The following is a 22,862-nucleotide window of genomic DNA, read 5'->3' on the forward strand; positions in this document are numbered from 1 at the left end:
ACCACCCCGATAATCATACCATAATAAATGAAAAAAATGAATATGAACAATAAACCATATTGTTGTTTTTATATTGAAATATTAAGAAAGGATAAAAAAGTATCGAAAATATGCATATAAGAAAATAACATGGTATTTTAGTTTGTCTTTTCCTTTAAAATCCAGGAGAAACCAATATTCAACAGCGACTTGGAAAAAAAAAAAAAGTGACCTTCCTTGTTGTCATGGTGAATAACGTGACACAAACACCCTCTGGTGATTCGATCGATTCCACCCTCCTTTTCCAGTCCAATCTAAATAACGGGTTTTGTTTGTTTCCACTGTGTTTTGGTCCGTCTTAAAATTCAGGGGAAACCATAATTAATCAGCCATTTTGAAATTTGTTTTTGGTTTGTTTTTTTGGGAAATCGAGCCCTTGCTGTAATAATAAAAAAAAAAAACCATACATATACATACCGCGTATATATAAATACAGATAAAAAAAACAATTGCATATTCAAATATTCAAATTAAATGTAAAATAACGAATAAACCATCGACATCATTTAACGGCCGTGAAAGAAAAGAAAAAAGTTTGACGTTGACGTAACAGCCTCGTCGAGGATAGCTGACAAAGTGGTTGATCACGTGACGCGATGAGCCTCCGAACAATGTCAGTTGCCTCCGCGCTCTCCGCACACACGCACACGCACACACACACACACACACACACACACACACACACGCACACACGCACCGCCCTCCGCTCCATCGCGGGGACAGAAGCTCCACCCACGCACCGTGTCCGCGGGGTTACAGCGGGGGGTGCTCCTCTCTCCCTTCCTCGCCCTCCTCTGACAAGTGGCAACTTTCCGGCGCGTCGGGATCCGCGGGAAACTTTCTCCGGAGGCGTCTCTCGCGTTTCGCTGCGCGTCGCGTCGCGTCGCGGTCATGGAGCTGGCAAAGTGAGCCGGACGGAGTGCGCCCCTGCTCCGTTGGACCGGACCGGACCGGACCGGGTCGGGTCGGTCCCGCTTTGCGCGTGAAAACTCAACGCCGCAGCACGCAAATGAGCGGTCCGAGTCCGAAGGCTGAGGGCGGCTTCTACTGGGGACCACGGCGACAGCGATCCGGGGTGGAAGGAGTGCGTTTTTCACTGCGCTCCGACGAGACGCGCGGAGGTGAGGTGAGTGTGCGCACTTTCTGGGATTATCTCTTGTAATCTGCGAGGTGTGTGTGTGTGTGTGTGTGTGTGTGTGTGTGTGTTTGTTTGTCGTTGCGCGCACGGCTGCTCGTCCTGCCGCTAGTTTGGTGGAATCACGCCGCTCGGTGTAAATGATGGTTCTGCTGCGAGAAGGCAGAATTGGTCGTTTCCCAACACCGTGAACGAGTCCAACTTGAGCCTGATTGGGTTTGTTTCGTTGTCACCACTTAAGTTAGATGCCGCCACCTAATTTAAATACCACCACCTAATTAAATACCTAACTATATTGTCTGCGTGTGTATGTGTATATATATTATATACTGTATGTGTATATGAAAACCACTCTAAGCTTGAATTTCTCTTGTCTTCATGTATTAAATCTGTGTGATTAAATTTTTATTTTTATTTTTATTTCGCACTGAGAAACTGTCAACTAAATCAACTAAAGATTAGGACACACACGCAGACTTTTTTTTTTTTTTTTTAAAGCCTGTTGATTTGAAGAAAAATAGTCTCTGCACGCTCATCTTGGTTCTATTCTGGGCTGAACCCACTGTTGTTAATGAATGCATATATATTTCATGCCGCAATGAACGATGGAGACAGTGACTGATATTATGAGATAATTATAGCACATGGCATTTGCCCAGTGTGGCTAGAATAAGAACCAAGTGTCTGAGATTGACTAGATTATTGTATTATTAATCGACAGGCTGGTCATTTAAATGACACAGCATACTTGGACACCAATACCCCCGGATAGTTCCGGGCATGAACGACTTCATGCAAAGGGAAGTCGAGGCCAAAGAAGAGCTGGAAGATCAGCTATATCAGCTGACTGCAGGTTAAAGTGGAAAACTGCAGGGTTATTATTTTTGTAAATCCCTTATTTAATATTTTATTCGGCTGGTATAAGAAATGGCCATTCAATGTATTTGCATGTGCTCCTCTATATTTCTTCTGGGCACGCACAAGAAGGGAAAGGCTTGATGACCACCTCAAGTGACCAAAAGCAAAAAAAAGGAAGCCCTAAATCATTCAATCAGAAGAAGGCAAACTTTGGAGGGAGGAAAGTGGCCGGCGTATAAAGCAGCGTTTAAGGCTGAAAAATTCCTTTCAGAACCTTGTACCTTTGGTTGGAGTTCTTGGACTTGTAGGTTAATCCACCCAACCCAGCCCATCCAGCGGATAACTTTAACCTGCTATCGATCCGATTTGGTCAATATCATAAAACGATTTAGCCTGGTCCCAGCCCTGCACTGGATCGCAACCTTCTGGAACACCACGACTAAGGCCAAGGTGGTGCTTTAACGATCTTTCAACAGCGCATAAATTACATTTTATTTTTCAAACTTTTGGAATTTGACATCTCACAAATTTAGATGAGACACGATGCAAGACACACACACACGTGTGTGTGTGTGTGTGTGTGTGTGTGTGTGTGTGTGTGTGTGTGTGTGTGTGTGTGTGTGTGTGTGTGTGTGTGTGTGTGTGTGTGTGTGTGTGTGTGTGTGTGTGTGTGTGTGTGTGTGTGTGTGCGTGCGTGTGCGTGTTAGGTGAAACATGCTATGACAGTTAAATTGCAGAGAAGTTGCTGCAGCAACAACAACAACAACAACAAAAAAAAAAAGGGCCTTCTATTCACGTTGCATTTTTTTTCTCTGTACGGGCTCGTTCCCGTCGCTCAGAAAATGTTAATTTATGCCCGGTGAATAATTAAGTGTAATCAAATGGAGGATCCGTGAGATAAAGTACACAAGAAGACGGAGACAAGAAGACAACCAGACTTCTAAAGTCACAAGGTTGAGGCTCGGCGAAGCATTTGAAAATGAGTTACTTTGGACCTCGTCTCTAAATGGATGCATACGTTGTGCAATTGCGACACATACAGTGACCACTAAACGGGTCACACAGTTTGACTTGACCAGAGAATTTCCATTTCCAAGATAATGTTCTTCCGTATAATGTTTACACTTTATACGGAGATTGACCGAGCGAAAACTTGAGCACACATTTTCCCGTCTCCGCAGATCGAAAATGTCACGATTTTTCAACAATGTCATGATTTAAACTCCCCAAAATACCAGCGACAATCAGCTGGCAGCAGCAATGGATGCAGATGTGACCGTCTTTTCTCTAACAATGTATTAGTGATTTGTGTCATGCCGCCAAATGCGAACTCCAGGGCTCGGGCGACTGTAAAAACCTCCTGTATTATGAAGCCGGGACTGTGGTAAACAGCGTGTTGACTTTCAGGACAAAATATTTTCACTGAAAACAAGGCCCCGGGCGGCCGCGGTATCCATTGTGTTTTCTAATAATATAAGGGGATAACACGGCGTGACACGGCATGGAAATGAAACGGTTCGGAAAACGTGTGTTTTTGAAGTCCCTGCCTGGCCTCTGCGTCTCAGCAGGGTCCCCTGACCCGTGTGGGATGCTAACAGACTGGTGGCGAGCTGAGGCTGACGGAGCATGGTGAAACACCAACCCTTACAGGTCTACGAGAAGCAGGTGTTCCTCTCCTTCATCACCGGGATCTACGGTTGCCGCTGGAAACGCTACCAACGTTCCCATGATGACAGCTCTAAGGTGAGGGGAGGGGAAATGTGTGCTCCTTTTGGGTCAATTTGTTGTTCTGAGGGTGAAATCGGCAAACACCCACCCATTTTTTTCACAGAATTAAATGACTCCCGGGAGAATTCCATTCCAAAATCGGAGCCGAACCGCCAATTGAGACTCTCGTTCATCGTCCTCCCTGTGTGTTACGCCATCCGTATCAAATGAGCAAAGAGTTGGAAGATTGAACAAATCCTTTTGAACTGGCTGACTCATCAAGACCAGTCTCAAAAAAAAGAGCCCAACATTTCATCACCAGTTCAGTCTTCCAACAGAAAATAGTTAAAAGCAGATAATGACCTCTTCTTACTTTGGAGAGAGCTAACTCTTAGTCTGACTTTCCTAAGGGAGTTTGTAAAAGTAACGCTTTTTTTTAAAATTTGATTTGGGAGACACTCAATGGCCAAATTGCTGTGAGTAGACAGTAAAACTGTCACAAGTATTACCACAATCATTTTGTCAAATCGTTAGGATTAGTTTTTTTCCGTCCAGATTTTAGGGGAATTTTAAGCCAATGTTGGAAATGTCCCCATAGGCAGAATATGAATTGGGCAAGTTTCCAAATTAGCTGTCCACATGAATTTTAATGTTTCAATATGAATAAATGGCTCTTCTTGCATTTATGATAGTAACATTAAACGCATAATCCAAAGAATGGTCGATTAACACAGCGTGGAAGGAGGCAGGCATGCTTGTTACGCCTTGTTCCCTTTTTCTAACGCTACAAACTGCTTTAAAGCGTTAGAGGGGTGGCCTACTTTCTAACTGCATGACTATACAAGACTTTGGTTGTCCCCTAATCAACATATATTGGTTTAATCCATAATAATAGGTTGTGAGGCTTTGAGAAGCAGTGTTTATGTGGACATACAGGGGTTTCTGTCTCATTCTTGCAAGCAAAATACCACGGCCAGCTCTTCACCAATCAATGTGGAAAACATTTTTATTTTTTTTTTTCTTTCCCAGACATTTCCACATTCAATGTCATTTTACTCTGGGCTTTTGGCTGCAGAGCAGACTTCTCTGTGCCTGAAGTAATTTCTCCGGCGGTGTGTGGCCCTTGGCTCCCGTACAACACACTGCACAACAGAAGCAGCGAGGCTGCGTCATCCCGTCGAGCCCACACTGAAACCCGATCACCTTTTCAGGAATAATTGAACAATTTTCCGTTTGTCTGGTTGTGAAGGCCCCCCCCCCCAAAAAAAAGGTCCGGCTTTGTCAAAGACGCACGCAAAGACAGCAAACACAAATGCACCCAAAAGCAAAATGTTATATTTTTATATGAATATTTAAAATTAACATTCATTCATTCATTCATTCATAAACACATTTGTTTTAAAAATTAAGATCATTCCCAACTACAACTTATTTCATAAACCACATCAAAGAACTAAAATATCTTAAAGACTGGTTCATTCATGAAAGAGCATTCATAGGACAAGCTGGTAATAGAATCAGTGCAGTGTTGAGAACTTTTACTCCAGGCCAGCTACCAGCTGTGTGTGATACAAACTGTGCACACAGACCTACTGTATTGGCTTTAGATGATTATTATTTTTTAAATACAAAGTGGCTCTGCCAGAAATGAGTCCATTTACAAAACCTGTGACCTGGGCACTAATGATGTGCTGACGAATGGAAGAAGTCTCACAACACAACTGCTTCTGTCATCTGCTTCAATAAGCATCTCTTCGTAAATTAAACATTTCTCTCCTATAAATACAGCCCGGTAAGTAGTCAGGTACGGTGCACTGAAATGTCAATAGTGTAGTGCTACTTTTTACAATAAAATAATCCCTTAACACTATACCACTATCCTGTTACCCACTAAAATGGCCAGAAACCTGTTACTGTGCTCATTATAATGCCGGACTAATTGTGATGCAAGAGTCGCAAACGATTCATTCAGATTATAATTTGGCTGAGAAAACAACTTTGGATGCGTGTATGAGCCATAAACTGCAATTGATTAGAATGTGCACTGTAGCACGATACTAACAATTTCTGTAAACATAACTATAAAAACAGTCTCAATTTTAACCGTTCACAATCTAATATCGTCATATCATCACCCCTAATTGTTGTCACAACCGCTGGTGAATTACAGAGACAGGAGGCAGGTTTCCAAACCAATAATGGACAAACTTTTAATATAACCCAACAAACAGTGCAGTGTCCATGAGCAAATGTCAAGACTGAGCAAGGGGCCTCAGTCAGGGAGAGTTATAAATAACCAGCCAATCAAACAAACACATGTCAAAGAAGTTAAATCATAATTGCACAGACAACAAGAAAAAAAAAATAATAATAATAATAATTGCACAGACAACACATTCATAGTAGCCTCTTCTGGATGCTTGAGTAACTGACAGGCTGGGAGCCATTCCTGACAGGACCCCCCCCCCCCTCTAGAAACGGCTCCTGACAGTCCCCAATGACTGGTTGGGTCCAGGATGTCCGGTGCTGGGATCCAGGTCAGTTCCTCTGGCCCTCATCACTCCCACTCAACCAGGTACTGGAGGCGCCTTTGCACCCAAGAAACCAGCAGGCGGTGGACGGTATAAGCCGGCTACCCCTTGATGAGCTGTGGCGGTGGTGGTGACCTTGTAGCTGGAGCCAGGGAACTGGTGGCAACTGGCCATCGACGTGACACGTGGAGGATGGGGTTGATCCTCATGCTCTGGGGTAGTGTAAGGCAATAGGCTGCCGGATTGACCCTGCTTACCGCTCTGAAACGTCTAATGAACCGGGGCGCCACTTTACAGTAGTCTACCCACTGTGGCATGTCCTGGATCTAGAGCCAGACTCTCTGCCCAGCTTGGATTGTGGTTGCCGGCCTCCGTTGTCTGTTGGCCTCAGTCTGGTGCCACCTGGACGCCTTCTGCAGTGCAGACTGTGCCCTGCTCCAGGTCCTGTGGCAGCGATCGACGAACCTCTCAGCCGATGGGAGCCCGGGCTCGGGCTCTGGGAATAGCGGGGTCTGGTAGCCGACTATGCAATGGAAGGGAGATATTCCGGTAGATGAGGATATTAAGGTGTTGTGTGCATACTCAGCCCAGATGAGGAAGCTGCTCCAGGAGGCGGGATTGGAGGACACCAAGCACCTCAGGTTGTCTCCAGCTCCTGGTTAACCCTCTCCATCTGACCATTGGACTGTAGGAGGTGTCCTAAGTAGAGGCTGACCGTTACCGTGATCAGGCTGCAGAATGGCTTCCAGAACCGGGCGGTGAATTTTGGCCCCCTTTCGAATACAATATCCAGGGTCAGATCAAACATCCGGAACACATTCTGCACCATGTTTGCGGCAGTTTCTCTGGCTATGGGGAGTTTGGGGAGAGGTACAAAAAGGCAGGATTTCAAAAAACAACAATCCACAATCAATTCAAAAAATTGCCATGATGGCAGTGTTACTTTGGGACGGTGGAAGGCCGGTGATGAAATCCATGGAGATGTGTGACCATGGACGGCTGGGAATGGGAAGGGGGTGCAAGACGCCTTGGAGGCCTAGCCGAGGGTTCTTGTTCTGCATGCAGACGAGGCATGCGGCAAAAAAGGACAGAATGTCTGTCTCCATGGTGGGTCACCAGAACCGCCTGCGAACAAACTCCAGGGTTCTAGAGGCCCCTGGGTGGCTGGTCAGGCGAGAGGAATGCCCCCACTGTAAGACCTGGGAGCGAGTGGCAGTGGGGACATAGCTTTGACTTGGTGGACCGACGCCTGGGTCTCCCTCCCTCTCTCTCGTCCTAGCGACCAAGGTCTCGATTCCCCAACTGACCGGTGCCACAATCCTTGATCCGGAAAGGATGGGCTCAGGACAGTTCTCCATCTCCGTGGAATCGAACTGTCTGGACAAGGGCGTCAGGCTTCAAGTTTTTAGACATTGGACGGTCGGAAAGGAAACCAAAGCGGTTAAAACAGAGCCCAGTGGGCTTGGCGAGAGTAAAGTCTCTTGAACTCCTGTATATAAGCCAGGTTTTTATGGTCGGTCCAAACAATGAATGATTGTTTGGAGCCCTCTAACCAGTGTCTCCATTCCTCCAGAGTCCGCTTGACTGCCAACAGCCCCTAGTTGCGGATATCATAATTTTGCTCAGACGGTCTGTGGGTCTGTGGGTCTTCTTTGTCCCCCAAATGTTACACACACCAACATCAGAGGTGTCAACTTCCATAATGAAAGGAAGGTCAGAGTCAGGTATGGTCAGAACCAGAGCGGAGGTGAAACATCACTTGAGGGTGTTAAATGCCTCCTCAGCCTGAGGTCACCAAATGAAGTGACGGGGCGCTCCCTTGGTGAGGGCGACAATGGAGCTGAAGTTTGCGGATGAAACGCCTGTAAAAGTTGGCAAAACCTAAGAAACGTTGCACCTGCTTGATTGAGTTGGCCAATCTCTTACAGCACGGGTCTTCCCTGGATCCATTTGGATGTTGCCTTTCGAAATGAAGCCCGGAAAGGACACTGTCAACATTAAACTCACTTTTCAGAGAGGAAAAAATCTGTCTCCTAGGTGGACAGGACCCTGGGAACAGGTCACTGTCACACTTATAGGGGCAATGGTGAGGAAGGGAAGTGGTGAAAACCTCCATTAGGTCAGTATACTCAGGAGGGACTCTAGAAAACTCGAGAGGAACTGGGGATTGGGGAGGCTGGAGAGAGGACTTGGGCCAATGGGACCCCAAGTGTTGATGGCGCCTAGTGACCAGTCTATGTGGGGGTTATGTAGAGTGAGCCAGGGAAAACCGATGACTACAGGGAACTCATGGGAGTGAATTAAGTGGAACTGGATGGTTTCCTGATCTAACCCATCTATATATAAACAAATGAGGACAGTGAGGCGATCAATACTACCTGAACCCCCATTGACAGCTGTAACAATGACTATGTGAAATTGGCTACGGGGATCTTAAGATGAGTGGCAAACCCAATGTCCATCAAATTACCCGCGGACCCCGGGTCAACAAACACCTTCAGGGGGTGCTATTGGGCCTCCCAGGAGAGAGAGAGAGTGGTAATGGGACCCCAGAAGGTGCAGATTCGGGTGTGTTGATGGAACTTGTCACAGGTTTCCCATCCCTGGGCGAGCCAGACCTTTTCCCGAAATTTCAGGACAGGAAGCACGGACGTGTCCAGTGTCCTCTCCCTCATTCGGTGCTCACGTTCCGCGTGAGAGAGCAGAGTCCTCCCCAGCTGCATAGGTTAATGGATGGTATGTGCTGGAAGACTTGTGGAGCTTCATCTCTCTTCAGGCGGTGAAACAAGGGTAGGTGGCTGTAAAGCTGGGATGGAACGCTCTGGGACAGCAGGTGGAGGTGGGCTGGCGGCTGCTTCCACCTGGTTCTGCTGGTCGACTGGGCGAAGGCTTGCATGCTCTCCATTTATTGGTTGAGAAGTGTCTCGTGCCGGCCAACTGCAGCAGCTTGGTTGTTCAGAGCCCAGCGAAGACAATCCAACTTTACTGGGTCGATCCTGGCGGAGTCTTGCTGTCACAACCGGTGGTGAATTGCAGACCGAAATGCAAAGACAGGAGTCAGGTTGCCAAAAATGGGGAAAAAAAACCAACCTTTTAATCCCTAAGTTTAACCCAAAAAACAGTGAGCAAATGTCAAGACCGAGCAAGGGGCCTCAGGCAGGCAGAGATAAATAACCAACCAATCAAATAAACACAGGTGAAACAAGTTAAATCATAATAATAGGACAACATATTTATAGTGGGTTCTGCTGGACGCCTGAGGAACTGGCAGGCTGGGAGCCATTCCAGACAGTTGCACAGTGTAATGGCTATAGAATAATGACACCACGGGCGTTAAGATTGGTTCCCTATGTGCCTCAATTTCACTATGCAACTCTGTCTGCCACCGGGTGCGATCCCCCCCGGGAAATTGGAGGCTCGATTTACGGCACAAAGAAAGTGTGTCAACCATTGCGCAACCAGAAGAGGATAGGGCTCCCGATCACTGTCCCGAACCAGACGAAGTGGAACGCAATCTCTTGGAAACGCTAGGGGGGGAAATGTTGAAAACTTGTCGGTTTCCATTTTGGAATTTTGAAAAACTTTCAAAGCACACCTGGCGAGCTCTACTCGTGCGCTGCCATGGCACAGTGGTGGAAAAGCACTGGTCCGATGGACAGTGTCTCAGTCCCGACCAGTCCAGTCCAATCTCCTCCTGAGATTAAAGGAATCTGTCTTTTAGACCACACATTTTGTCACTGTTGAAAAAAACATTGCAATTACTCACTCTAAAGACCAAATTAGACTTTCCAGATTTTGCTACCACGCAGACTTGTGCGCCCCTTAAAACGTGCGACAGCACATGCCCTCGTGATGTTCTTTGGCAGGTTTGTTACACAGAACACAAACATCGTAACCGAATAAAAATAATAATAACAACAATTATAGTGATAATTAGAAAAAAAAAATAGATTTCGCCAGAATATAAGTTGGAACATTTACGCACAAATGGTGTATCTATAGAATTGTGTCCACGTTTGTTTTGGATGATGATTAAGCTTTAAGACAGTGATTCTTAACCTCATATTCACAGCCCTCCATATGATACGCACCCCATGTGATACGCTTTAGTCTCTGGGACTCCAATCTGATTAGTCCATCCTTCCATAACTGTCTACACTGTAGTTGGAGCGATAACAGTGAAACTAGGATCAAAACAGTTATTATTGTACATTCTCTAACCTCTTGTGAATGAAACAACGGTGAACGTTGAAGTTGATTGTGCATTTTTCTTTGAGCCTCTATATTGTGGTAAAAGCAGGGCCCAGTGTGGGTGCAAAGCTGATCAATGCTCAATTGGAGCTGGTTACCGGCTCTCCAACCTCACAACACACACACACACACACACACACACACACATACATACATACACATACCCCGCCTCCCACTGGTACTAAGCGGTAATCCTGTTAATTACTGCAGGGACGCGTCATCTGTCCTCTGGCCCGACTTGTGGAGCAAAGGGTGATCTAAAGTAGGGCTGCACGATTACAGCTAAAATGATAGTCACGGTTATGTTGCTCAATATTGTGATCACGATTATTCATCAATTTTGGGGAACACGATTCTTTTACTGCACTTTGTAAATCGACAGAAATCTGCCTTCAAAACTATAATTTATTTTATCAACATATAAATTGATAAATAAATAAATAAACGAACAAATAGGGGTGCAACAGATCATAAAACTCATGGATCGGCTCATTTTTTGTATCAGCAAAAAATATATATATATTAAATAGGGAGACTAATATAACGTTGCTTTCTATTTATTCTGTAAAACACTTAAAGCAAGGAACCTTTGCCCATGGTCTTTAAAAATGAAAACAAGTGCAATATGAGGAACACATGATGCCTTCTTCCTTTAAACATGGTGGTAAATGAAAAAAGTATGATTAGATCCGCCCCCAGTAACTTAAATTTAATTCCAGTTTCTCACGTTTTCAACAAACCAAATTTCATTAAAAATCTGTTCAAAATTAAGCGAGTTACAGTCGGTTTTGTAGAGGAGTCTGTTTCTTTCAATACACATTGTACTTGTTTACGGGCGGATCTTGACCGCTCCAATGTGGTGGATGTGCAGACGCATAGCGGCGACATACAGCAGCTCATTCACCACGTGTCGTAAAGTAGCAGCAACACAGCGCGCCGTCCCGTAAAGCTATTATTGCACTTCAGACAGAAAGACAACTCGCATCTGTCTTGTCTATCTTCTTTTCACTGCAACTCTGCATCCAGATTTATGGAATTATTACTTTAAAAAGAAACAGCAGCGGTAAAACGTTTTTTCACCACGATGGTTCGATTCGGTTCACAACGTTTCGTTTTGCCCCTATAAATAAACTAAAATAAGCAAATCTTCCAAATGGGACTATCTTCACATGAATTCGGTCTTCTTTAGGCTCTATATACGTACATTACATTTCACAAAGAAAAACGAATGGCACCAAATAAAAATAACTTCAGTTGCGTCAGTTACATTTCACCGGCAGGTTTTTTTGCAAGAAAAAGAAAAAAAGCAACTCCTCGACTTGAAGAATCTCAGTCGACTGATGGGTTTCCGACTTCCAGGGGGCTGCTTAAATATGGTGATGCTTATCTTTAAAAAGGTGTCATGAATCTCTTGAAACTCCCGGAAATTCTTCTGTCAATGGGATGTTTACAAAATGTCAGTGCAGTATCCCCCCCATTAATATCACTACATTACATTACGTCATTTAGCAAGGGAGCTGCAATCGTCGTTGGACGCTTTTGTCCATATTGACTTACAATAAGTACATTTTGTCACCGTATCAAACCAACTGTATGTCACAGTCCCAGCTAAACCTTCTCTGGATTAAGTAGCACAAGCGGAGTTCGAGAGAGAGAGAGAGAGAGAGAGAGGATCGATTGGGGACGTACAAATGGAGGGGCCTGTTTCGCCTCCGTCTTGCCCCTGTGTTTATCAGACACGCCGGGTGTCAACACGTAGTTTGACACTCCTCCAAGTCCCCGTCGCTCCGTTTTTGAGGAAATGCACTGGCCAACGCGGGGCCTTGGCCGGACGAGGTATGACAACGGCGTCTTTGTTTCGTTTTTGTTCTCCGCAGTGGGAGTGCACGTGGTTCGTCCTCTTGTGCAGCTCTTTCCTGCTGCTCCTCTTCTGGGTCTACTTCTGGCTGGTGGCTCAGAACGATTACAACGAGTTCAACTGGTTAGTCCTGGGGTTAAAAAAAAAAAAAAAAAAACAAGACAAAGACGGGGGACGATAAAACTTGAGATATCCATCTGATTTGGCCCCCCTCGGCGAGAGGCTACAAGGTAAGACTGACGGCCGTCGGCTTTGTCCCGCAGGTCGCTCTACAACCGCTCCGGAGAGTGGAGGGACGACACGGTGCCCATCCTGGCGTCCAGCGCCGTGGGTTTCGGCTACGTTGCCTTCCTAACGGTAACGATCGCTGTGTTCCTCCGCGTGCTGCGCTCCGGCCACCCATCCTGATCCGTCTTTTCACTCAGCTCCCTTTCCCTTTTCTGCAGATTTTGGCGCTTTTCCACATTTCGTTGGGACAGCAGCTGAACCTCTACTGGGTTCACAAGGTAGTCGAGTTCTCTCCCGAGCCCCTGGCCGTCCTGAAACTTTCCCCTTGGTTAAATAAAATGTCCTGAAATGTGTCATTCAGCGTGCCTTGTTGACGCAGGTGGGCGTGCTGGCCACGCTGCTGACCACCATCTCCGGGGTTGTCTCCGTGGTGGACATCTGGGGGGACGAGTGGCACATCATCCTCATATCTCTACAGGTTATTACATTAATTATATTATTTATTATTTTATTATTAATTACATTTCACTGCATATATGTATGGAAGTATGTATATGTATGTGACAAATAAAAAAAAAATCTTGAAATCTTGAATCTTGAATCTTGAGGTTCTGTGAAATTAAGCTCCAGACTAAGATGAGCGGCTCTTTTTTTTTTTTTTTTTTTTTTTTTCCCCAAGTTTGTGCTCCTCAGATGAAGAACTCTCTCAGAATGCAAAACCTTGGAAACACCAGTGAATTGCAATTGCTTGCTTAGTTTAATTTGGTGGTTTCAGGTTTTATTTTATTTTATTTATATATATTTATATTTGTTTGTTTGTTTGTTTGTTTGTTTGTTTGTTTGTTTGTTTGTTGATTTATTTATTTATTTATTTATGATGGTAGCTCAGGAGGTAGAGCTGGTCGTCTAGTAATCTAAAGGTTGCTGGTTCGATCCCAGGTCTTCCTGCTAGCATGCTGTAGTGTCCTTCAGCAAGACACTTAACCCCTAATTGCTCCTGATGGCTGCGTCCATCGGTGTTTGAATAATTGTAAGTCGCTTTGGATAAAAGCGTCTGCTAAATGTAATATATATATATCATTTTCAGTAAGCAGTTGAAAATTTTATGTTTTGGTTTTTTTTTGTGTTTTTTTGTTACCAGCAGGCTAAATATTTCAGATATGTGCAATAAGAATTAGAAAGTCATTAGAATCGGGAATCCATAGCTTCATTGTCTTTAAAAATATTGACTAATTAGTCTGCCGTAACTTAAGTAACAATAAATCATAAACGAAAGCCTCCCCCCATCGCTCTGCCGCTTTTTTTTTTTTTTTTTTTTTTTTTTCTAGTGCCATCGGAATCACAGCAAATACTACATGAGTTAAATGAAGGATTTTCAAAAAAACTCAATCTCTCTCTTGCTTTCTCTTTCTCTCTCTCTCTGTGCCCGGTCACCAGTCCACAGCACCGTTCCTTCATATCGGAGCCCTAGCAGCTGTCACAGCTCTTGGTTGGGTGGTGGCCGGATATGTGGTCCGCAGGGAGAGGTCCAGTAAGTCTCATTTGGATGTCTCTGTTTTGTTTAAGGTGCCCTTAAGGAAAAGGAAGAAAAATATACTTACACGTTACCGGCCTGTGTGGGGTCAAAAGGGGAATCATGGGGGCCGTTTTATTCTTTGACAGTACCTTGAGTTTTGCCGTTTCTGATTTTTGCTGTCGATGTACAGCATTCCCATCGGTGGGACGTCGACTCTCAAAGTCTGTCAGAATACAGCTGACGGCAAAAGATCCTCAAATCTTTTGACAGCAGTGTCAAAGAGGATGCCGCCAGCACAACCATATTTAGGGCCAGCAAATCATGAAAAACGTTGTCTTTCCAGAAAACCCGAGCTGTGTGGTCAACCCTAAAATCGAATAGTCTGTGAGGTCATCGGGTTTGTTGAATGGTTTGTTTAATTTTTGGATTTGATTTGGTGGTAATGCCAGAGACATTTCAGACATTGACTATACAATACCAATTGGCTTTCACATTGTCCCTCGTGTGAAAGTACTGACGCTTGTTGGCGTTCCATGCCACGTCACTACACACAACTAGGTCTATGTAATTATAGTTTCAAGTTTATTGTCAAAAACATCATAACAATGCAATGCAATCATTACCGGTAATGAGATTCTTAGTCTAAGAGCCAACTCAACCTTACATAATATGTAAAAAAAGGGTATATTAGTGATTAAAGTAAAACAGTATTTAAAAACAGAATTTAATGAGCATTTAAACAGTTCATTTTCTCTCCCAAAGTGTCTCAACATTCATTTTAGCCCTCGTATTCTTTAGCATATATGTGAGGAAGCCAAACACACCTGGAGCTCCAAGCATAATGCCAGACTACCAGTGTGCTATTGACGGCATGTTGGACCCAGGCGTGGTTGACGATAGGATTCAGCGTGGCTCTCCTCTCTCTCTCCCTCAGCTTTTCAGGTGATGGTGCTGCTGATCTACATCGTCATCCTCCTGGCGCTGTATTTGGCTCCGCTCATGTTCAAATGCCCCTGCATCATGGACCGCCACCACCTCAAACCTCAGCCGGACATCATTGGCCGTCGCGGCGCGCCTATGGTGGGTTACACGCCGTACATGGACAGATTGGCATCCCTGACCCCCTCAGCTGTTTGGCTGTGAGTGGTCTACACCTGCTCACACTGAGCCTCAGCACAAGGGTTAAGTTCACCGCAGGTGAAGTCAAGAGCTCCATTCGGCGATAAAAGGAACCACAAAATTCACGTAATTGGGTCCTGTGTGTGATTGCAGACCCGAGTGGTGAAAAAAGGATGTGGGTATTATCAGGAATTGTCGGGTGAAGCACGTGAACGCGCTCATCGGTTTGCGTTTGGCTGCAGAATCATTTCATGTGTTAAGAAGGAGAACAGTCTCAAAATTCATAACCGCGTTTGCCAAACATGGACAAACTACACCAGCAGAGAGGTTCAGCGGTCGCGAGTCGATGCTCGCTGCCAGGGATTGACGGACACTTAACAGGATAGTGGATACATGCCAGGAAAGCACCGCCTCAAAATTTACCACAAATTTGAATCGGCACTTTTGTGACCCCAGCCCCAACGAAAACGACATGTTGTGAGCTTTACAATGCCGGAATTTAACCGGAGTGGTGCGAGGAGCACAAAACCAGCAACCCTGAGCAATGGAAAATATTCATCTGGTCTGATGAGTTGTTTTTCAGCCAATTTCCTACATACGGATGGGTTTAGGTTTGGATGAAGCCAAATACCTTTAAATACAAAATGTGTACTGCCAACTGTTAAAGACGGTGGGTGTTCTTGTGGCTTTTCTTTGTTCCAATAATTGCTCTGTGTGGTCGTAACAGCCGAGGACGATGAGTCAATTTGACGGGACTAGGTGCAAAAACTACCCTGTGATATTCCCATATTCTTGCGTGATAACACCCCCGTACACACTGTTGAACAAACTTGAGTGGTTTCCTGAAAGCCAGGGATGTAGACAACCCCCAGGCATGGCCTCCTCCACCTGATCTGAACATCATTGAACCCTAAGGAGATGTTCTGGTGCAAAGAGTAGTGGATCTCCACCTCCTCCCTCCCTCGGGAGGTTTTTCTCCCTGAGGAATGGTGAATTGTACCACTCCATACTTTTCAGGACTATTGTGAAGGTCTACTCCTTACAGGTCCTTGATCGTAATCTATTCCTTGGTTTTCCACTCGTAATCCCCCTGGTTTATCCCCTGGACAATAGCAGAAGAACAGCAAAATGGACAATGTAAAAACTACCAAAGGATCATACCTGTACCACACCTATGGAATGTAGTATTAGTCAAGTGAATACCTCTAAAGTCATGGATGTGAGAGACATTGAATGTTTTCGGAGGTTCTGCCTTTCAAGTACGCGGCTGTCTCTGTCGCCATATTGTTCTTGTCATTGTAATAGTAGCCAGGTGGTAGGAGCAGGCGGTTCTCCAGGAGCCGGTGGGCCTGCAGAGTTCTAGCCAGGAAGCCATCAGTAGTCCATCGGCAGTAGAAGCAGGAGTCACGATGGCGGCAGCGGCGGTTGCCAGGGTGGCTACGAGAGGCAGGTCGGCCCCGGACCAGAGGGTCAGTTCTCCACGGTGGCCACGGGGGGGGGAAGCGTTGCGGCCGAGAGTGACGGGGGAAATTGGCGGCGGTAAAGGCGGCAGCCAAGGACGCAAGTTGACAGCCTTGTGTTTCGGGGGGAGGGGTTGACCCCTTAAACAAGATGGAGACTCCACATGATGTAAACGGATGCAGGATGACGCAGCGAGATGTGTCGTAATGGGTGCGAGACAGTCCTGGATATCGTCGTGCTGGCAGCAGGGGGTAAACCTGTGCTCACTCACTGCGGGAGGGAAGAAGTGGAGTCGGGGACGGCTGAATGACAGGGGGAAATACATACATACAATTGGATTTCAAACTGTCAGCAGAGGAAGCTTCCCTGATTACAGTAAGTAAGAGCTCAGGGGCCCCGAAAGGCAAAAGCCCTGTAACCAGGTGATCTCTTTTAAAAGTCCAGGAACTCCTCATTACTGGAATCGGCCGGGGAAAGATGTATGGTGTCGTCTGTATCCAAATGTGGGTCGTTTAAGGACAACCACTGGGGTCTCGAATGAAAAGCATGCCTCTTCACCGTGAATGTGGGGAAGGTTGCTTGGACGGATAGGTGTGTAGATTTGGGCGTCGTTGTGGTAATGGCAACGAACGGCAAACAGCAGAAGTCCAGGAACTGACTCTGGGCCTCGTTGTAGTTCAGTGCTATAATCTGAGGTCAGATTTTCATAAACAACACGTTTTCAACACACTTAAAGCACGGGGATGCTTTAAGATCGTATCTGTGACAGGCAGCCGATCATTCGCACGTCCAGTGGCAGCTTTTTTCAGTAAAGACAGAATGTCCAAATGAAATGTTTTCAAATATATATATATATTTTTTTTTTTACAAATGAGCAAAGATTACTGGGCTGCAATCCTTCCAAGTAGGTTTCTTTCAAAAACATAGCAACCGTGACCTGTCTCGGTTTTCAGGTCCTCTCAATGCTTAACAACAGGCGGCAGACAGGGAAAAATGTTTGACGCAAACACACACATGTTGACTAACAGTTGCTGTTCTCTCTCTCTCTCTCTCTCTCTCTCTCCCTGTGCTCTAGCTGGCTCCAGAGAACACCTTTGTGTCCTTCAACAGGGCCCTGCAGCAGGGCGTCAGCTCCTTGGAGGCGGACGTCAGCGTCAGGTTATTAGCCGCAATTATATTAACGCAATTACCGCGCGTTGTTTAAAGTCGGCTCCTCCTGGTAGTGTGCTGATGTGTCCTTGAGCAAGACACCCCCTAACTGCTCCCCAGGTGCCTCCACATGGCACTGCTCCTAGATATGTCAGTTACTAGGATGGAAAATTGCAAATTTCCCCGTTGTGGGACTAATAAAGGTATATTTAAAAAAAAAAATAATTAATGCAGTTGAAATTCACTTTACATGTGGAGTATTTTTATTTCGACCTCCTTGACCCTGACTATGCTGGAGTTGTATTTCGAATCCCGTTTCCCTTTCCTCAGCGTGGACGGCGTTCCCTTTCTCATGCGGGACCGAACTTTGAGGAGGACCACCGACGTCGCCAAGGTGTATCCGGCCAGACAGTCGGACGACGCCTCGCTGTTCAACTGGACGGAGATACGCTCTCTGAACGCAGGCCAGTGGTTTTTGGAGGTACGTGACCTCACCCTCACCACCTTTTTGTTTTGGGATTTTAACCTTTAGATTTTCTCTGGTTGAATTGGGGGGGGGGGAGATCAAGAGTATTCAAATTTGAATCCCCTTCCCTTCCTCTCTTCCGCCTCCCGTCTCTCGAAGTGATGTGAGACTCGTGAATGATTCGTTGGTAGTGAACAAATATCTTACATGACCTGGGAGATGGGAGTCTCTCCGACAAAAGAGCAGAAAGCCAACAGAGCAAAAGCACCCAAACAAGCTCCTTGGGTTTCCACTCAGTGAATGGGCGAGCGAGAGACTCGCAAACTGAAAATAAATTACAGAGGACTAAATAAATGCGCAAATAAGACGTTTGGCATAATTCATGTCTAATGTGACTGACGTGCACTGTCATGCTCCATTCAACCGTTCAATCATTTTGACAGAAGTCGATAATTTTTGTGAGGATTCCATTTACAACTCAGAGACTCTCGGTCATCGTTCAGGAAGTCCTCCCTCGCTCTCTGTGCGTTACGCCAACCAAATCAGATGAAAATGGAGCGACTCTTTTCACCGAGTTACTCCTCAAAAACCCCGCCCAAAAAAAAAAAAAGGTGAACATTTCATCATCTCGTTTCTCTCGGCCCTGCAGAGCGACCCCTACTGGACGGTCAAGTCCCTGACGCCGAAGGATCGCAGCCGGATCGGGAACCAGACAGTGTGCAGCCTGGTGGAGATGCTGCGCCTGGCGGCCCGCGCCAACCGCTCGGCGCTGCTCAACATCCGCCAGCCTCCCCCGGAGCACCCGCGCCACCGCAGCTGGTTCATGGACACCCTGTGGGCCGTCCAGCGGGCGGGCATCCCACAGAAGAGGGTGAGGACTGTAGGTCTACCCAATTGATTTCGTCGATAACTATCCGGAAAGATCGATTTCGAGCATTTATTTTTTTTGTTGATAAACTACAGTGTCTGTGGCTTCACCAGGTGACGTGGACCCCCGACTCAGACCGGGGGAGGGTGCGGGGATTGCAGCAGGCAACGGACGAGAAGCTGTCCATGGAAGAGATAAGGCAGCGGGGAATCAGCAGTCTGACCCTCCACTACAGCAAAGCCAGCCACAAGGATATAGAGTAAGGCCGAGCGCTGAGGTTTCCCCTGATTGGGGTTGGCTCAAAATACCGGGGAGGACGTTTACTTCCCGAACCCGGGAGCTCCATCTCTGCCTTTTTAATGTACTACAATCACACTGCACGCCAGTCAGCACGCGTTCTCTTCCTTGCTCAGGGAATATCTGGCCAACAATGTGAGCGTGACCATCTATCCGGTGAACGAGCCCTGGCTCTACTCCCTCCTGTGGTGCAGCGGGGTGCCTTCTGTCTCCTCCGACGCCCCCCAAGTCCTCCGAAAGGTGCCTTACCCCATCTGGCTCATGGTAAACGGCACTTTTGTTTTTGTTTTTTACATTTTTTTGCATCTGGCAACCCCACCCATGCTCATGCATCCACAGAAAGGTCACAGAAACCCAAGAGGACAGCGGGAGAGATGGGATGACGAGGGGCAGGGTTGTGTCGAGGACACAAAACACGACTTTCCTCCCCTCTGCCCAAAGTACCAGTTCTGCAAAACAAGTCTTGGATTCACTTTCAGATGATCTTTCTTTATTATGCATCATTTGTAGTCTGATCTGAGTTAGGTGTCTGGGCAGTGTAGGGCGCAGCAGCGTCGAGTTGTCTGACGGATCCAGCTCCGCATGCTCCACGGAATGATATCATGCGCAGGTAAACCGCTTCCTTCCTTCCTCCCGTGTCTTCCAGAGCCAGAGTGCTTACTGCTTCATCTGGATCTCCTCGGATCTCGTGTCCATCGCCCTGGTCCTGGGAATGTTCTCCATCCAAAAGTAGGTGCCGTGACACCGTGCTGTGGAACCTCACGGGCCGTTGTGCACGCCCTGCCCACACAGTTGGTGGCGATAAATCAGCACTCACCTTCTCAACCTGTTTATTGTCACATTAAGCTGTTTTCGAAACGTTTATTGATGGATTTCATTCCCGTAATCCCCTGGAAGACCATCGCCAGTGCTGATTCAGTTGCGATAAAGGTTTTCGTGTTTGAGTTTTCGCTTCGTCCGAGCTTTGTCTGCTGCGTCTGCAATGACCGTTCTGCTTTTTTACCCCCTGACTGTCTCACCACGTCTCTCTCTCTCTCCTCCCGGAATTAATTTCCCTCACTCTCTCGCCCTCTGTCATTTGCTCCCTTCGTCTCTCTCTCTCTCTCTCTCTCTCTCTCTCTCTCTCTCTCTCCTTGCATGCAACCGCCTCCCTCCACTGCCCACTGCCCCCACACCCCACCACCACCCCCCCCACCCATCCGGCATCTGTCAGCTATCATATGATCAGGTAACCAGTGGGACTGCCTTGGCGTTTGTCACTGCCTCCTCATCTTTCCTCCTTTGTGCTTGTACACCCCACCCTGACCCTCACACACACACACACACACACACACACACACACACACACACACACACACACTCAGAGTCCCCCATCCTCTCTGTGTCATTCTATTTGTTCAGCTCTTGTTTACCGCCCCACCTCTGTCAGATCCCAGCTCCAACTGTGTCTTAGCTCCAGAATTCCAGTAAGACTCAATCGGAATGGTGTGATGTGATAACGCTGCAGCTTTTAAGGGGAGGACTCTCCACCCAACCAAACTTCGTGGTTGATCGGTCTTGGGAGGCGTGCGCGTGCGTGCGTGTGTGTGTGTTTTAACGTCCCGTGCTGTGTCTCTGTGCGGTGGAAGGTGGAAGATGAGCGGAATACAGACCTACAACCCAGAGCAGATCATGCTGAGCGCCGTGGTGCGCCGGCCCAGCCGCGACGTCAACGTCATGAAGGAGAGGCTCATTTTCTCAGGTGTGGTGTCCAAGAAATTCATATAGACAGACAGATACTTTATTCATCCCAGAGGGGAAAATTTGAGTGTCACCGCAGCTCACATTAAAAAAAAAAAATGGGCAAAAATAATAAAGCAATAGAATACAAACAAACTGACAATATATGGAAAAATGGAATATAAACCTAATGGTTCACTGTACACAAAGACATGGCAATATACACTAAAGATAATAATAGTGAACAACAAATGTACCCAAAAAAAACTACTTTTTTTCATATACAATAACTAATGAAATAAACCAGAAACTGAACCACAAACATAGTATGTACAATAAACCTAATGATAAACAACAAAATGTTGGCAATAAACCTAAAAAAATAAACAGTAAATATACACCTCTGTATCAAATCAGTCTTATTTGCGATGAGTGTTAAGTGTCAGTCATAACTGTATTTTATTTTTGTCCCACTGCAGAAATGAACAATGGAGTCAGCAGCAACGAGGACCTGTCCCTCTTCCCTGAGAACGGCTACGCCAGCTACACCTGTGGCGGCCTCCGCCACTGACTGCACCATACCATGGGTGGTGTCGTTCATTGGCATTTGGACATTTATCCTCCCGTCAGGACTCCAAGGGTACAAATGAACAACGGTGTGTTCTTTGAGGATGGTCACAGGACCGGAGGTGAAATGAAATGAAATGCCGGTTCACACCTGAAGATTGTGGCGACATGAAGGGAAGCTCAATTTAGCCGCTGGTAAATGGGGGTGGGGGTCAACGGGCTGATATGGCACGTTGCTGAAAATTAGAATGAGAATTCTTCATTCGCATGACAGAGCCACATTCACCAGTTTAATGTAGTATTTAAAATAAAATAAAAAAGTTAAAAGCAAGTATTTCTGCTTGCTTGAGTGACCTTTTGAATGAACTTTTACTTCAGGTAGTTAGTGATGGGCTGTTTTTATTTGTTTTGTTGTCTTTTTCCACTTGTGTTGCTGTTGTTTAGTCACCGCTAAGCAGCTGCACACTGCTCTGTAACTATAAATCAATGTAAATGAACAAGTAGTTTTACATTTGATTAAACATGTTTCCCCTCTAAGAGGATTTTCACGAGTTGAATTTATGGAATATATCGATATTTTATGGTTGCGATTATTATGACTATGACTCTTGTCCAATGCCCAGGTGGAGGTATTAATAGGGCATCACATCGCTCAACACATTCAAAATGTTTTTCTGCCTGTTCTGTAATGCCATGATTGGTTCGTTCTAGTGAATGTTGGCTATCCAAACTTTCACGTGGCTGCCTTTTTGTTTAATGTATATATATATATATATTGTAGGTTATTCTTTTTAATGCAGTGGAAGTAAGTACTTAATGTCTTTGAGAATTGTGAAACCACATACTGAAATAAAAAGTCTTTTACCCCCTTATACAAGTTTTTTTTTTTTTTTCCAAGTCTAATACTTGTGGGAAATGAAAGAAGATGAATGAATTATTATGCACTGAGCTACATTTATTTTCTGAGTTTCTCAGGAGTTATCAAGGGTTTGACCTTGAATATTTGGTTGGTGTTGATGGACAGAATTTAGGTATTTGAGTGCCCGATATTTAAATACTTAAAATCAATGCGCGTGTTTTCAGATCCATGGAA

At 45.8% G+C, this 22,862-nt stretch overlaps 1 protein-coding gene across 2 annotated transcripts; it reads left to right on the forward strand.

Annotated features, from left to right (window-relative positions):
* Nucleotides 1–803: 803 nt before the first annotated feature.
* On the forward strand, nt 804–22,631 carry gdpd5a (glycerophosphodiester phosphodiesterase domain containing 5a). Of its 2 annotated transcripts, none has more exons than XM_080013369.1 (16): nt 804–1,165; nt 3,601–3,775; nt 12,399–12,502; nt 12,643–12,736; nt 12,826–12,885; nt 12,987–13,085; nt 14,045–14,138; nt 15,058–15,203; nt 17,779–17,861; nt 18,183–18,333; nt 18,968–19,198; nt 19,300–19,445; nt 19,600–19,747; nt 20,130–20,212; nt 21,112–21,224; nt 21,682–22,631. In XM_080013369.1, exons 2-16 carry the CDS (start codon nt 3,659–3,661, stop codon nt 21,771–21,773), a joined length of 1,761 nt encoding a protein of 586 aa, XP_079869495.1. In that variant the 5' UTR covers nt 804–1,165; nt 3,601–3,658; the 3' UTR covers nt 21,774–22,631. The 2 variants fall into 2 exon arrangements, with proteins under 2 accessions (XP_079869495.1, XP_079869496.1); XM_080013370.1 differs by having other exon boundaries at nt 804–1,160; nt 3,598–3,775.
* The last annotated feature ends 231 nt before the right edge of the window (nt 22,632–22,862 follow it).

This window comes from Zeus faber, assembly GCF_960531495.2.
Source record: "Zeus faber genome assembly, chromosome: 14".
In the NCBI taxonomy this organism is placed as follows: Eukaryota; Metazoa; Chordata; class Actinopteri; order Zeiformes; family Zeidae; genus Zeus; species Zeus faber.